Raw genomic sequence first — 15,318 nt, forward strand, 5'->3', positions numbered from 1 at the left:
TTCCTGACACAACCCTCTGTATTTATCCGGGCTTGGGACCGGCACAATGAGACCCTGGCTTGGGCCCCCTCGTGGCTACATTAAAGTCAATCAAACAAACTCCTTTATTTGATTTCCAATTGCTCCTCAACTCATCACAACAAGGAGTTAAGAGGTGACGAGTGCAGACTGTCATAGTAAGAAATGGAAGTGAGAGCAATTTGGGATATTTAAGTTATTGTTTAAGTCATTATTATTCTGTTTTTTGACAGACAGGCGAGGCTTTGCAGTTGCTGTTTTTGTGTGTCACTCAGTATTTTGTAGCTTTACTTTTGTGCTATAAAACTCATTTCTTTCTCTTTTTTTTAAGTTTTAATCACAGGGTTGAGATAAATAATGCGTTATGTTTCTATGATTTTCTGCACAACGTTCCTACTTGTGATATGTGGAAATGGAGCTGTTTGCTACAATTTTCTTTGTTTGTGTACCTTAAACACATCTGTGAACGCGTGATCTTCACCACTCTGCCTACCTCCTCACTGCAAATAGTTTCAATGTCTGACTGGCTCTGGCTCTGCGTTGTTAACCACTCTGATATACAGAGGCAGGGTGGCCTCGGAGCCAAAAACAATCAGTTCAGTAAATAAAAGATCTTAGAGAAGCAGGCGTGCAGTTTGACGAGCAGTCCTCCTCACCTCGTCCTGTTGGTGGTTTTGAAGCTGGCAGCTTCAAAATCCATGACATGGGCCTCAAGCCAGTGGCAGATGCAGCGATGTGTCTGCCCAGGACTCTGACTCCTGGCCTCTGTGCCCTGGAGTGAGGCACACGCTGAAGTCATTGCACCTTCATCTGGGCCTACATTTGAAAGTGCGATCCTATCTGGTGGTGCGAGTGCTTCAAATATAAGAATAGACAAAACAAAAGAGCCAATACACAATGACATGAAGTCAAGTGTGTATTCTTTTTTATTTTATTTTATTTAACTATAACTTTTTCAGGCAGGACAGGTTAAGAAAAACAGTCTTATTTACAACCATGGCCTGGAAAAAGGCAAGACCTTTAGAGAAAATAAAGACAGGCGTTACAAAAACAAGAAATAAAATGGAATAGAAGTAGAAAAAAAACACTAGGAAAAAAATATATAGCCAGATATAAAATGTCCCTATGTCTGTCTGTCTCTCTCTGTATATATATAAGCATGGAGTTCACCATTTCCATATTTTCTTGTAATAGTCTTCGGGATAAAACTTGTAATGAAGCTAGTACATTAGCTCTCACCTTCGGAGGACACAGGAGACTTGTACTGTTTCAAGAGTTGGATATTCCAACCAAAATTGTGCTGAGAAAAAATTTGCAAAACACCGAAAGGTGAACTTCAATATAGCGAGGAAACACTACATAGATGTACAGACAGAAAATACACATCAGTTAAGCAATGAAAAATAAATACATCAGGAAACAGTGAAAAAAAGCAACCTAAATGCTCCAGTATTAATATCATATTATTGATATAATATATGTATTTATATGCTAATTAGGTGGTATGTTAATTAGGTATATAGAAGGGGTGTGACGATTCATTTTAACAATTATTTGATTCATAGCATAATTTGTGGTTGCTCATCCGATTCAAAGTCAATACTAGTTCATTTTGAACAATCCAATTGGATCTGATTCACTGACCCAAAACAGATCCAGAACATCTTGATCCCAAACCTCCTGCAGTGAGACTCAGACATAAATACCTGGTTCTGAACAGAGCAGCTGAAGTTTTCCAGATTCTTGTGTTTCTTCAAGATAATAAATTAAATATGTTGACAAACAAGTAAACAAGAATGAATGTCAGATCCAATCACATTTTAGTTTGATAAAGATGTTTTTCCACATCAGAATATCATTATTAGAACATTCTGTATGGTCACATGACTTTGATCAATTCAAAGACTGGAATGATGGTTGATCAGTTTCTGCTGCATCACGTTTGCTGTTACTTGGTCGTTTTAACGCTACATGTTTCAATCCAAATGGTATTTTTCAACATGAATTATCAATTTATCTCATTTTTAAAATATTATAATGGTATAGGTCAATTTGTTTTTCTGCCTCAGACAGATCATTCTGGTTGGATGTAGGAATAGAAATTGATCGTTACTCTTCTAGTATTTACATCATCATGCAAATGCTTGAATACAAAGTATGTATAACAAAAAACTGAAAAGAAACAACCTTAAACAGGCTTTATGACATGTATAAAATTGACTAATTCTTTTAGTATTTAACACATAGCAGGCCTACAGCTATTGAATGTGAAAGTCTAGGTAAGATGAGAAAACTCGGCAGGAGCAGCTCAGACAGTGCCCTTGCTTAAGACCCTCCTCTCCCCTAAACTGAGCTCCTTGCTACCAGAGTGCAATGCAAGCCAAAGTGCATAGACTATCCCACCAAAAGACAAAAAGTACGGGATAACCTGTTGAAGAGTATTGCATTCCATTCAAAAAAGTTCTTCATTCTATTTATTATGTGTCTTTACGTCCTACTTCTTACTTACTTGGTCCAAAACTATTACCGAGCAAAACGTTGGGGATGTATTAGTTGGCCTGTATTGACCAGTATGAGCTGTTTATTTTCCTTTGTAAGTCAATCCCAACGACAACATTGAGCACAAAGCAGCAAAGTTTGTGTGTGACCAGGACTCTCACATTGTGGCTGTGGTCGACTGAAATACGGCAAGGCCACATTTAAGCACTGTAGAGGAACAGTCTGCCTGTTGAGGTTTTTAAATGGGATGAACACACTGGTCCCAAAAAGCGTAGCCTCAGAACTGCATCACGAATCTAGTGAGGAGATTTAGACGTCACTGTCAAGTTGTCATTGCAGCAAATGGTGGAAATACCAACAACTGGTCCATTTCTGTTATTTGGGGCTATCTTCATTATTGTCCTAATTTTAATGATAATAAATATCAAACTAATGAAAATGGTGTTTCTTTTCAATAATTATTAATAATATCAAAAGGAACTTTGGGTCTGAATTTCATTTCTTTGAAATTCAGACCAAATAGGAAAACATCTCATGTCAATAACAATATTCCTAACTCATTGTTAGTTGTGTATTTGCTAAGGAAACGTTCATTTTTCATTTTTATTGCTAATTTTTACCTTTGTATATAATCCTAACTTTACAAACATCTATATACATAACAGCTTTCCTTTACCATCGGCTCTTTCGCTGTTGCTTACACACGTCTGGGGTGTTTCTGTGAATATAGCAGCCTTTCACATGCAGTGGGACAAACACGTATTTGAACACCCTGCGAATTTGCCAGTTCTCCTGCTTAGAAATCATGAAGAGGTCTAACATTTTCATCTTAAGTGCATGTCCACTGTGAGAGACATAATCTAAAAGAATCTGGAAATCCTATTTAAGGATTGTTTTAAATGATGCATGTGTATGCTACTCATGTTGGTTACTCATGTATACTTATATACTATACTCAAACCTGAAAACATCAATGCTAATATTTGCTAAAGTATGAAAATGAAGAGGAATACTTCTGACCCTTCCATGATTTCTAAGTGGGAGAACAAAATCACAGTAGGTTCAAATACTTATTTGCCTCCCTGTCCAGTAGATATCCTGGTTCAGGGTTAGGAGAAGAGAAGGGGGAACCAAGCCCTCAAAGAGGGCAGGTTTAGTGCACACTCCATGCCAGCCCCCGGGCCTCGAGGGCCACATTCCTGCATGTTTTCCAACATACCCTGCTCTGCCATGTAATCAGTCATGAGTAGGTCTTGGATACCTGGAAATCATCCAGACACTGTGGCCTGGAGTTGCCTAATCCCTTTGCTACAGAAATATTAACAGGGCGTCATGGCAGGTTGATTGGGCTAGTCATCTTCTTTAGAAGTCTCCAGGGCAACAGTGTTCTTCTCCTGAAAGCACCGCTTGTAGAAAGCCATGACTGATGAAAGCATGAACTGCTGGCTGTGGCTGGAAAGCGTGTGTCCTTCATCCGGGAAAATCTGACCAGCACAAACATAAAGATAAATGCATTAAACAAAGTTCCAGTGAGCAGGATCAAGGGTGCAAAGGTAATTCCCAGGTCATCAGTGCTAGTTCTGCTTGTCTCAAATTTAAAGGTGCATTCACACCAAACATTATTCGCGTCACAAATTCACATGGCCCGTCCCTCTTTCACTGAACGGCAAATTCGCTTCTTCAGCGCCTGCCTGAGCCTGACGCTGCTTTTAGGATGATCGCTATAAGGAACAGAGTCTGTACATATCTTACTTAGAATGTATGGAAAACATGGATGATGTTGAGATATCAGGTTTACGTATGGTGAAGAGCTCTACAGCAGTGATCTCGTCTCCATGTTCAGGCCGGTCGTCTGATGTATCGGTGAGGTCAGCCACGTTTGTGTGCTCTTTAAAAAAATGTAGTTCTAATTGTTACTTTCACTTTCAACTACGTTAACTTTACAATATTCAATTCTTTAAACTTCATAAAACATTTCAGACTCGATTGTGGACAGTGGAACCTCCAAGAAATGTATGCAGCCAAAGAAAATCACAATCTGACAGTTAGACACGAGCAGATTCCTCATAATCGCTGCAACTCTGAAACACACTCCAACACAGATCCATGAGATCCTGGAGGTCAGGGGGCCTGTGGAGTCAGCAATCCCAGAAGAGGTTTCCTGTTTGCCAAATATTTTTAAAACAACTAGAACAATGCTTTTTGAAGATCATTTAATAAAAGCTACACAAATCAGGAGGGTGACATGGTCAACAATATCTAATAGTGCAGAGAGCTCCAGCATCCAAAGAACTAACACCCACAGACACTAAACTGCAGGACTAATAGGTACAAACGGACTTCTAAAGACAGTTGGATGAACTTTTTGTCAGCCTTGTGGAGCCCTAAAACATCCAACCTCATGTTAGGCCAATAGAAAGCATTAGTCCTGAAAAGTCTGGATGAGGCCCAACAGAGTTCTGTCTCAGGCTGTCTGTGTTGAATTTTCATGAACCAGAAACAAAGATATAAGTAATACGAAAAAAAAAAAAATCATTAGCAGCTGTGTTTTCATGCAGACAGTTTGTAGACTGACAAAACAAAGGACTCGATTCAACAACGTCCCAGAGCACACAAAGGGAGGAGAGCCAGGGATGAGGCAGAGAAGGCCCATTGATTTGGTTCTGGTTTCTGGTAGGGTTCCTGCATTTATCAAATGCTTTCCGACAGACAGAGACATGCTGCACTGGTAGTCACCTGAAGTGTGTAGTTCACGTTTAATGAAGACAGCAGCTTTACAAGCTCTGCTGAGTGCTGGAAATGTACGGTGGCTGGAAAAAAAAAAATCAAAAGTTAAACAACTATTGCAGCTTTACCTACTAGATTTATTCAGAATGCAAAATAACCATTGTTCAAATAACTCCATTTAGATGAAATAGTCCATGTTTGCACTGAATCATGCTAAATTTTGTGAACATATTTTATACTTGTACCCACCATCTTCTGTCCCATGGATAATGAAAAGCTCCTGAGGTTGAGTGGCTGTTATTCCGACCAGACTGGAGATCTGTAAAAATCAGGAAACATCCTTCAACAGAGTTTTTCTTTGAAATGATGTATGCTACGATACTGAAATCCAAAAATAATTTCTAACTATTCAGCAGTAAATCCAGGCAGCTGCAAGCAATTAGTGATCTTTTTAATTTTGTCCTTTCCTTGAAAATAATCAACATTTTGCCATAGTAACGATAAACAGTTGCAAATTACTGTGGTCAAAAAATGGCAACACTGAAGCTAAAGCTCTTGTGTTAAAAGGTTAAACAGAAACACAGAGACAAAAAGGGACATTCAAACGCTGGAGTTTAAATATGCCAGGATTCTTTTCAATCCGTACGGTCGGCATATCAATCTGAGGATTGATAGTATGGATACCAACCGGAAGTATTCATACTAGTGTGATAAGATCGATACTTTTGTCAAAGTTTTACTTCAATATGTACATCGAAGAGCTTGAATTGACTTACAGAGTTCATGCGAATCTGTGTCTATCTGTCTACAGTGTTGCCAGATTGGACAACAAAAAAACCCCAATTTGATCAAAACTTCCCCAATATGAGTGAAGGCCTGCTAAATCTGAACACTCTGGTTGAGTCAGAATTCCCCCTAACCCCCAACTACTGAAAAACTAAACAGTGCAGGACTATCTAGTGCCCTGGATTTTAAAGGCAATTTGAACACGATGCTCACTATTTTTCTTTCGTTTTTCCATAGGCCAGATATGATGTCACAGATTTCACAAAGTCAAAATCGAATCATTATGAACATTTCACGTTTTTTTATGACTCTATTGTGTTCTGATGGTGAAAATGTGGATGGTTAATTAAAAAAATACATTTAAACATGTTTTTTTGTTCAAAATTGTTTGACTGCAATGCATTGTGGTCTATATTTGCTAATCTAGTGAGCATCGATGCACGTTAGTTTTTTACAAAGACTTATGGGAAATTTCTAGTTCACTCAATTTGGAATTAGTAGATTGGGACATCACTAGAAAATGGTGAACATGCTATATAGTGAGTAGGGGGGATTCAGGCCTATGATTCAGGCATACTGCCTGTCTGTGTAAACACCCCCCCCATACGGCTGCTCACAACTTGCCCCTCCCCACCCTGCTTCATCAGAGAGTGGAGTCAGTAAAGAGTCACTTATTTGCACCAATGGAAGGATTTTTTGTGGTGTTATTTTATATTTATTTAAACCACTTGATGGTTCCTGAGCGCGGCTGTGTCTGCAGCTAACTTAACTGCTCCCCAAGCATGGATGGTGACGTTAGCGTGATGTCTACTGGGACTTTGACTTTACTTGATTACAGTGTTGCTTTTGCTTTACTTTGTTCACTAGTGACTTTGTTCCTTTTGAACTGCTTTTATTTAAAATATATATGTTTTTGGTGCTTTTTTTAGTATTATAAAAAGCTACATTGTAGCTTTTTTTTTCAATTTTGCACTAGTCACTGTTTTCCTATTGTTATGATTGCATTATGCCATCGATAATCTACATGTTATATAATTGACGGTTGTACTTAGTTATTTGCCAACAGTTTCTGCCCTGTGTTTATTATATACCTGATTAACAAAACAACTGAATTTCCAGAAGTATTCACATAGACTGTATATAAAATAGCTGGACTGAGCAAGCCCCCCTCCTTCCGTGTTCCATATAGGAAGTACCACTGGGTTGCAAAAAGGCCAAAGTCCCATTGACTTACATTGAGAAACAGACAGTTATTTCTCAGTCATTTTATATGTCAGAATAATCATTCTTCCTCTGCTGCTTTCTGCTTAACTTCTTTTTTCTAATCCTAATTTTTTTTTAAAGATTTTTTTCCATTATCACAAGTTATTAGAGTTATAAATTGACCAATCAGATGGCTCAATAAGCGTTTGTGGGTCTGACGTCGACCGTCTGGGGGGTTTGATTGACAGATGACGGGTAGCCAATGGGAGCAGACTTCATCAATGGGTCCGTGAAGACCTTTTAACACCTACTTTACAATTCAACAATGTACCAATCATTGTCCTACTGTTGTTTTCCTCAATGGAATGTACCGATGCAGCAGTTTAAAACAACAAGAGGAGCATGCTGTCGACATTTTTAGATGAGGATTTACTCTGTAGAAATAGATTTCACTCTGAGGTTATGTGCTTTGGACTTTTTTGTTTGTTTAACGTTCGTTTTTCTTTTTTCACTGTTTTGATTGTAGCTTATAAATTATAAGTTGCATATATGCGCATAAAATCACCAACCAAAGTTTCATTTTCGCCGCAATTTTCCAGCTTCAGCCTGAATTAGACGCAGCTGTCTGAGGAGCGCGAGACAAACTTGAAAGGATTTTCAAACAGAAAAAAGATCAAGCTGTTCACTTGTTAGGATGGTTATTTATTTTAAATACCGCTGAACGCGCTTCTCACGTGCATCTGATCAGACTGTAACCTGGCCGCGAATGACAACTGAAAAGCTACGGCGCGCGCGAGAGGGACACGCGCATTTCTCCAGCGGCGTCACCCAAATGCTCCTTTTATCTCGACAAAAATGAATAAATGTAAGTAAATCCCAAAGGACCGCTGACAGAATCAAATGTTGGAATGGTTCTCCCTCAAAGACTTCAACAATGACTTGTACGATTCTCCTGAGCCGCCGTGAGGCGTGGAAAAGGCAGACGGTTGCAATAAACTCACTCCTGATTGGCGACAGTACTTCCTGTAGATTCCATGACTCAGCTATGACTCAGACCAATCGCTGAAGATTGGTTGCAAATGGCGATATCCGTTTCAGGAAGTGACGGTGAAAGCGGCGGCCTACTTTCGCGAGGAGAGGAAGTAATGCATTTCCAATGGGGGACCTCATTGCTTGCTAAGTCCATTATTTTTACAGTCTATGAGTATTCATTAATCACAACATATTAGAAAAGTATCAGTATCTGTATCAATATTGCAACACTGCCCTTGAAATTACTTGGAATTGGATCGATACCCAAATACCCAGTATTGCCCTCCCATACTGTCCAGAATAAAAATTTCAGAATAGTAATAAGACAACCAGGAACATAGGGTAACACTTTAGATGAGGAGTTGCAAAAACCCTCAGTAATCTGTTAACAATGACAGTTAAACATTTGTTAAGGTTGTAAACAGTTTATTAATATGACCTTTGTAGACAATGGTCACTTTAGATGTTAATGAATTTTACTAAGTATGTTAAAAAACTTATTTGGCTTATTGTGCTAATAAACGTCTTACTAACTCCATTTAAACACACTGATAGTACTTCATGTGTAAACAAAACTTGTTAGGGAATCTTTTCAATGAAGTGTTACTGAATATAAATGTTCTTTTTATCTAATTAAGGAAAAGTAAATTATATTGTGCATTAAAACTCCTCTCACGATTATGAGGTTTACTAAAACTAACTGAAATACATATATAACTGATTACGTGTTTCTTGTTCCTAAACGCTTTGATACTCGGAAGCTTTAACCCACAGAAAGCTGAAGGTCAAAGGTGACAACAGTTAAGTCCAGCTGGAGCAAAGCTGTTGAGAAATTATGTTTTAATTGGAACTGTACAACAGTTCAGGTCTTCCTCCTCTCTTCTATAGTTGTTACTCTTTAGAAATTCTTATTATTTCATAGATTCTTTAAGCTTTTGACAACATGTTGGAAGTGTAGTACTTTGTTTAAAGAGGGGAAAAAAATGCCTGAGGGTGTAAGGATGATCTGTCATACCTGGTATTTGTATTCCTCTTTCGCAGGAAAGCCAAAGTACTTTTCAGAACAGGCTGACCCTTTGTAGAGATATCACACAAACACATACAGTTTTTAAGTATTTTTGTGACAATACATTGAACTAAAGAAGTAATGGATTGACATCTTTGCACGTGCATTGGGCGTGCACGTGTACCCTGTAACCAGAGACATGTCTTAAAAAAGTGGAATCTGGGCATGTCTCTTCACTTAACCAAAAAAAAAAAAAAAACAGTTTGAGCTTATACTTTGTGACTTAAGTAGCACTTCTCACTTTTTTCTCTCACATCTGCTTTTCTCATTTTGTCTCTCATAGTTAAGGTAAACCTATGATAAAAATAAAAGGCCTCTCACATCTTTTTGAAGTGGGAGAACTTGCACAATTGGTGGCTGACTAAAAACTTTCCTCATGATTAATCACAATGTTTTACAAGTGAAATTTTATATGACTATATCAAGCTTTTGTACTAAAGAAGGCCAGAGAGAACATTTTTATTTTAATGTAAAAAGTGTTAACTCAGATGAGTGACTTCTAAGCAGAAAACACATCAACAGTAAGATTAGCAGACCTGTAAAGACTTTTATGTCTGTATTACAATGAAACAAAGATGTTGACGTATACCAGCCAGCAAGGCCATATGGTTTAAAAATGGGTGGAAAATGTGAGCTACGATTGGGTTTGTCTGCAGTTTCCATGGTGACCCCACCTGTGTTTGTCCACATTGGCTTAAGAGGGTATTCAGTGGGGTGGCTCACTACGCTGGCCAGTTGCTCGGTGGACTGCGTAGTGAGCTCCACTGCCCAGGGGCCGGGCTGCCTGTACCTGGGCAGTAGAACCAGCACGCCTAAAAAATAAGTTCTGGTCATCTATATGTGCAGGCTTCTTCAAAATAAACTTTTGCTTCATGATTTGGACAAAAACAAGCAGTGAGAGGTGGAATTTCTCTTAACGCTACTGCCTACCTGAGACCCGACGATGAAACGCATGGCCAAACAAGGCAGGTGCTGGGGAACCAGAGCACCCTCATGAAAAGTGGGCTACTCTAGAACAAGACAGAAATGGACTACACGGTAGAACAAGGTTCTGTTGGAATGCTATACTCAAGTTCTTCTGTTCCAGTCATGGTCACATTTACCAAATTCCACCGTGCTGCAAATTTAGCAGATGGCCGCCTGGTGGCCACACGGTGGCTCTTGTAGTAGGACAGTGGCGGTCATATTTTGACATCCTATGCGGCGTCTCCAGAGGTTTTCAAGAAAAAGTTCAAATTCAGCGGCAACCGTACGATTTTTTGTCATCTTTTGACATCCATCATTCACCGCCCTGGCACGCCGACAGTCCGGTAGCAGGAATTTCCCTCAAGTTTTTCCTGTGTCTGTGCATACACACAGGCTCCCAGTGAGGGACCAATGTGAGCAGCTCCCCCATTCGGTTTGTCCGTTAACACCATTTCTCTAATTAATTTGAGTTTGTACCTTTTTTTTTTATGTAAATAGTATAATTGTGTATGTAAGTTGTCTGTAATTTTGTTTTGTGGGCTGCACATTTTCTTCAGGGAACACTGGCCAGGCTACCGGGCGGCCGGACTGGTTCCATCTGTGTTCATTACCACGTCAAAAAGTTTCAGAAGAATCGAGCGGCAGCAGCTAATTGTGAAGATTGTACTGATGCCTTCCCATCACGCGGGGGTGGTTGTAAACGTGACTGTAGCCTTAGAGCAGAGGTGTCGGAATCCAGGCCTGGAGGGCCGGTGTCCTACATGTTTTCCAACCAACCTGCCTTTGAAGCTCCTTATTGGCCAAACACACCTGATCCAGGTAATCAGCATCAGATGAGGCAGGATTTCTGGAAAACCAGTAGGACGTCGGCCCTCGAGGACTTGAGTTTGACACCCCTGCCTTAGAGGTTCTAAAGGTGGTTAAAGAGGTTCAATATATCTGAGACAAACGATCTCACTTACATGCTCGGCTGAAAGCAAAGATGGGGCAGGAACCTGACAGTAGGCTTCCCTCTAAATGTGGACCAAAATGGACCCCCCCCCCCCCATACAAGTTACATGCTAGAGGAGAAGAAAAACAACTCCCACAATTCTAAAATATGGCACGGCCCCGGCCCCACATTGACAGAATCCACCTATTTTTCAATCGATATCGGGTTAGGTGAAGAAACATGCCAAGGGTCCTCCTCTGTTATGTCATATTTGCATTTTATGGGGTACACACAGAAGCTAAATGCAAATGCATGCACATTACATGCATGCCCCAATTATATCAGTCTTCCTCTAAAAGTAACTTATTTTTTACCATAGAGTCTCCAGTCAGTTATTGGAGCCACAGCAATGCCACACCTGAACCTGCTGTTATGAGAAAGGAGCAGGACTGTGGACAAGAAACCTCCATATGCCTGAAATCCAAAGCAGGACAAAAATCTGAACAATGGTTTTAAAAATAGCTAACAAAAAAAACCTAAAAGCTTTTCAGTGTTGGAAAAATTTCTATTCATGGATGAACCAAGAACTCATACATACCTTGCCATAAACTCCAACTTTACTCTCATCAATGTAAGGTAGTTTGAGCAGCTGCCTGAAAAAAATGGAGGGATGCAGCATTAAAACAAGATGAATCGTTTAAGCATTTAAAATTACTTGAAGCCACTAAAGAGCTTCATGCAACATTGGCAAACTTTGAGAAAGACAAATCATGCTACAGCTGAAGTGTTTGAAATCTGCATGTGACCTTTTTGAAAATAAGGAAAGAAACGTCAACCTTCAGGGAGTGTGGGGAAAGTTATTTTTATGATTTTTTTTATTTTCTTTGTGCTCTCAAAGGGTAACAAATTACTAAATCGACTGCTGACCTCTATAAATCGGGTTTCAAAAGTGCTGTCTGTTGGTCTGTGACAAAGTAGTTGCATCTACTTTGCACTTATGGTTGGCACATTTTAAAATGTCAAATAGGAACAAAACAGACTGCAAATGTTCAAAGTTGTTTATTGATTTTGTGATCTCTCACCTCATCTTCCTGATGCCCACAGGACAAAATGGTGGCCAAGCCTGTGACTTCCTGTTTAAGGGTGGGGCACAGGAAGTGAGACGGGTTTAAATTGTTTGCTTACCTTTTGGTTTGTAATGTTTTGAGGTGTTTGTTTATTTATGTTTGTTTTGTTTACAGGACTTTAAATGTATTGTTTGCAGGACATTTCTATCTTTTGTCTTTCTTTTTTCCTATTGTTTGGTCAAGGTGACTTCCTTCCTGGGCGTGGCCAGCCAATTAGCTGATATCTATAAAAGGGAAGAAGCTCAGTGTAAAGGGAGGCGGGCAGAGGGAAGGAGCTTGTGTGAGCTGTGCAATGCTGAATAAAACTCTGTTCCTGATCTTTAAAGAAGTCTGCCTCCTATGTTAACCAGGCCACCCCTGTCACACCACATTGTGACATGGTCCTTGCCACATTTTTGACAATTAAACCAAACTTGAATTCCTGGAATTATAGCCTAAAACCGTCTGTGTGCCTCCTACAGGTTGAATTTGTGTACTACAGTTGAATTTTATGATTGGTCAACTGGTGTCTCAGAAGTTTCACATCATCATTCTCTGCAGCTCCAGTATAAAAGCTAATACAAGCAGGGCTCCTAGGTGTTTTGTCTTCAGTTGTCAAAAACCTCCGGACTTGCTCAACTTTCCTGTAGACTTGGACAGAGTTTGAGTGAAATTCGCACTGAATCAAACAAAGTCTGTCCTGGTGATGAATTTGCAATGAAAGTTTTACTCTGGATTATTTGCTTGATACATTAACCTTTCTTAGCTTTTGATGCTAGCAGCATTTCACCACTCAGACACAGGTTCCCTCTTTAGTCTGGACTAAGAGCGTCTGCCTCAGGAGAAGGTAGAGGAGAAAATCCTCAACCTCCACACAAAAACTCAGATGACTCAAGACTTCTCTCTCCATGCCCCTGCATGGAGAAAGAAGGGGAATGCACGTCAGCTACCCCCCCTTCTTTCTCCATGCTCTTGCATGGAGAAATGGTATCAGCTGACTCAGAGGCGTCCGAAAAAAATCCTGATATTCTGAAGAAGATAATCGTGGAGGATAATTATAATCCGGAGCAGGTGTTTTTTATTTGATGAAGGAGGAAGCATGTGTTCCTAGTTTTAAGGTACAGAGAGACAGAGAGAAACTCTTCATCTGTGTCATAATGTACTGCTGTACCGCCTTTTGTTCTGAATAAAAAAAACTCTATGTTTAGCAATACTCCAATGTTCCTTAATAAATGTTTTACAACGCATGATCAGAAGTGTTTTTGAGGAGTATAGATCAATAACAGACATTCTTTGGCTGAAGGGTGGGGGGTAAGACGGGGTCAGGGGGGTTCTCCTTATCCATGGAATCGCGGATGTCTTCGGTCCCTAACCACCAAAGGAGGAATAATGGACTGAGATGAAACAGGCAGAGTCTGTGTTTGTCATTACTTTACTGGAACTCCATCAAAAAGTAGGTGGGGCTGATACAACCTAACCATGTATTTATATATGTACAAAATGAGAAAGTGTGCGGGTGCGCAAGTCCGATTAAAGGACAGCAGATCTGCAATACCAAGTCTCTTTGATTCCAGTGTCTGCTCCCTGGACAAACATATGGCTTACTATGCCTGAGACTGAGTATGGCAGAAACCTGGTTGAATGAAAACATGCTGGATTCCACCTTCCAAATAGACGGCCTCCAGCTGTTCAGAGCGGACCGCGACTGGTGGTAAGACAAAAGGAGGAGGAGGACTGTGTAAATGAGGGTTGGTGTACTAACTGCAGGCTACAAGAAAGCTCCTGCTCCGAGGCAGTAGAGCTACTGACAGTGAAATGTCATCCGCACTACCTACCGCGTCACCATTGTTCACATCCCACTGGGTGCCTGTGCCAACGCTGTGACACAGGAGTGACACAATCTCTGTTAAGAAGGATCAAGCTGACTAGGAGAACTGTCACTGTGTGGCCGAGTGAGGCAGCTTCTGTGCTGCAGGACTGCTTTCAGTGCACCGACTGGAGGGTCTTCAAAGAAGCAGCTACGCATGTCAGAAAGCTGAACCTGGAGGAACACACCTGCTCTGTTCCGGGATTCATCTCCAAGTGTTCCAATCATGTCGCTACCATCAAGTCAGTAACCTGCGCTCCAAATCTGAAGCTCAGGCTGAATGCTGGTGTGAGAGTTCCCCTGAAAGGCTGGGATGCTGCATTCAGGACTGGTGAGGTTTCTGCGTTCAGAGCAGCGAGGAAAGAACTGAAAATAGCAAAATAAAATCCATATATGCTCAAAAAATTGAGGAGCATCCGTCTTCTAATGACCCCCGAGCATTAAGTGCATCACAAACTATAACATCAGGGATGCACAATGTCCAGACGACCCCTCTTTGGCAGATGAACTCAACAAATTCCATGCTTGCTTTGAGGATCCTGCTGTACCACCCTCCTTCACCAAACTCGCCACACCACTAGGTGACTCGCCCGTCAAAGTGTCTGCAGCTGACGTGACGATGACCCATAAAGGAATCAATCCCTGAAAAGCTGCTGGCCCTGATAACATTCCAGGGCAGGTTCTGGAGGACTGTGGATCTGAGCTGTCTGAGGTCTGGACGACATTTTCATACTCATTGTCTCAGGCGTCTGTTCCCATCTGCTTGAAAACTGCCATCATTGTTCCACAGTGACAGGTCTAAATGACTACGACCCACAGCTCTCACCCAGGTGGTCATGAAGTGCTTCGAGAGGCTGGTTATGCTCCAAATCAAGGACTCCATCGACGCCACTGTGGACCCACATCAGTTCATCCACAAGAAAAACCTCCACTGATGATGTCATCTCCTCAGTGATTCACACAGCCCTTAACCATCTAGAGAACAGGAACTCCTACATTCACCTGCTCTTCCTGGACTTCTCTTCGGCCTTTAACACTAGAATCCCTGAGCTTGCGCAAATTTGCGCAGGGAAGAGTAGTCCGAGAGCCCATTGTTCTGGCATGGTGGGTCATTGAT

General features: G+C 40.6%; 1 protein-coding gene across 2 annotated transcripts in view; it reads right to left on the reverse strand.

The window, feature by feature from the left end:
- Nucleotides 1-311: 311 nt before the first annotated feature.
- Nucleotides 312-15,318, reverse strand: part of LOC112137939 (inactive dipeptidyl peptidase 10) — an 86,023-nt gene continuing 71,016 nt past the window's right edge. The window contains exons 21-26 of one of the 2 annotated variants that reach the window (XM_024260456.2): nt 11,827-11,881; nt 11,603-11,702; nt 9,281-9,339; nt 5,494-5,563; nt 5,254-5,327; nt 312-4,001 (exon numbers count right to left, since the gene is read on the reverse strand). In XM_024260456.2, coding sequence (XP_024116224.1) covers nt 3,867-4,001; nt 5,254-5,327; nt 5,494-5,563; nt 9,281-9,339; nt 11,603-11,702; nt 11,827-11,881 — 493 coding nt within the window. In that variant the 3' untranslated portion in view covers nt 312-3,866. The remainder of the gene's footprint in view (nt 4,002-5,253; nt 5,328-5,493; nt 5,564-9,280; nt 9,340-11,602; nt 11,703-11,826; nt 11,882-15,318) is intronic. The other variant, XM_024260455.2, reaches the window with a different exon arrangement.

This window comes from Oryzias melastigma, linkage group LG21 (assembly GCF_002922805.2).
Source record: "Oryzias melastigma strain HK-1 linkage group LG21, ASM292280v2, whole genome shotgun sequence".
Classification (NCBI taxonomy): Eukaryota; Metazoa; Chordata; class Actinopteri; order Beloniformes; family Adrianichthyidae; genus Oryzias; species Oryzias melastigma.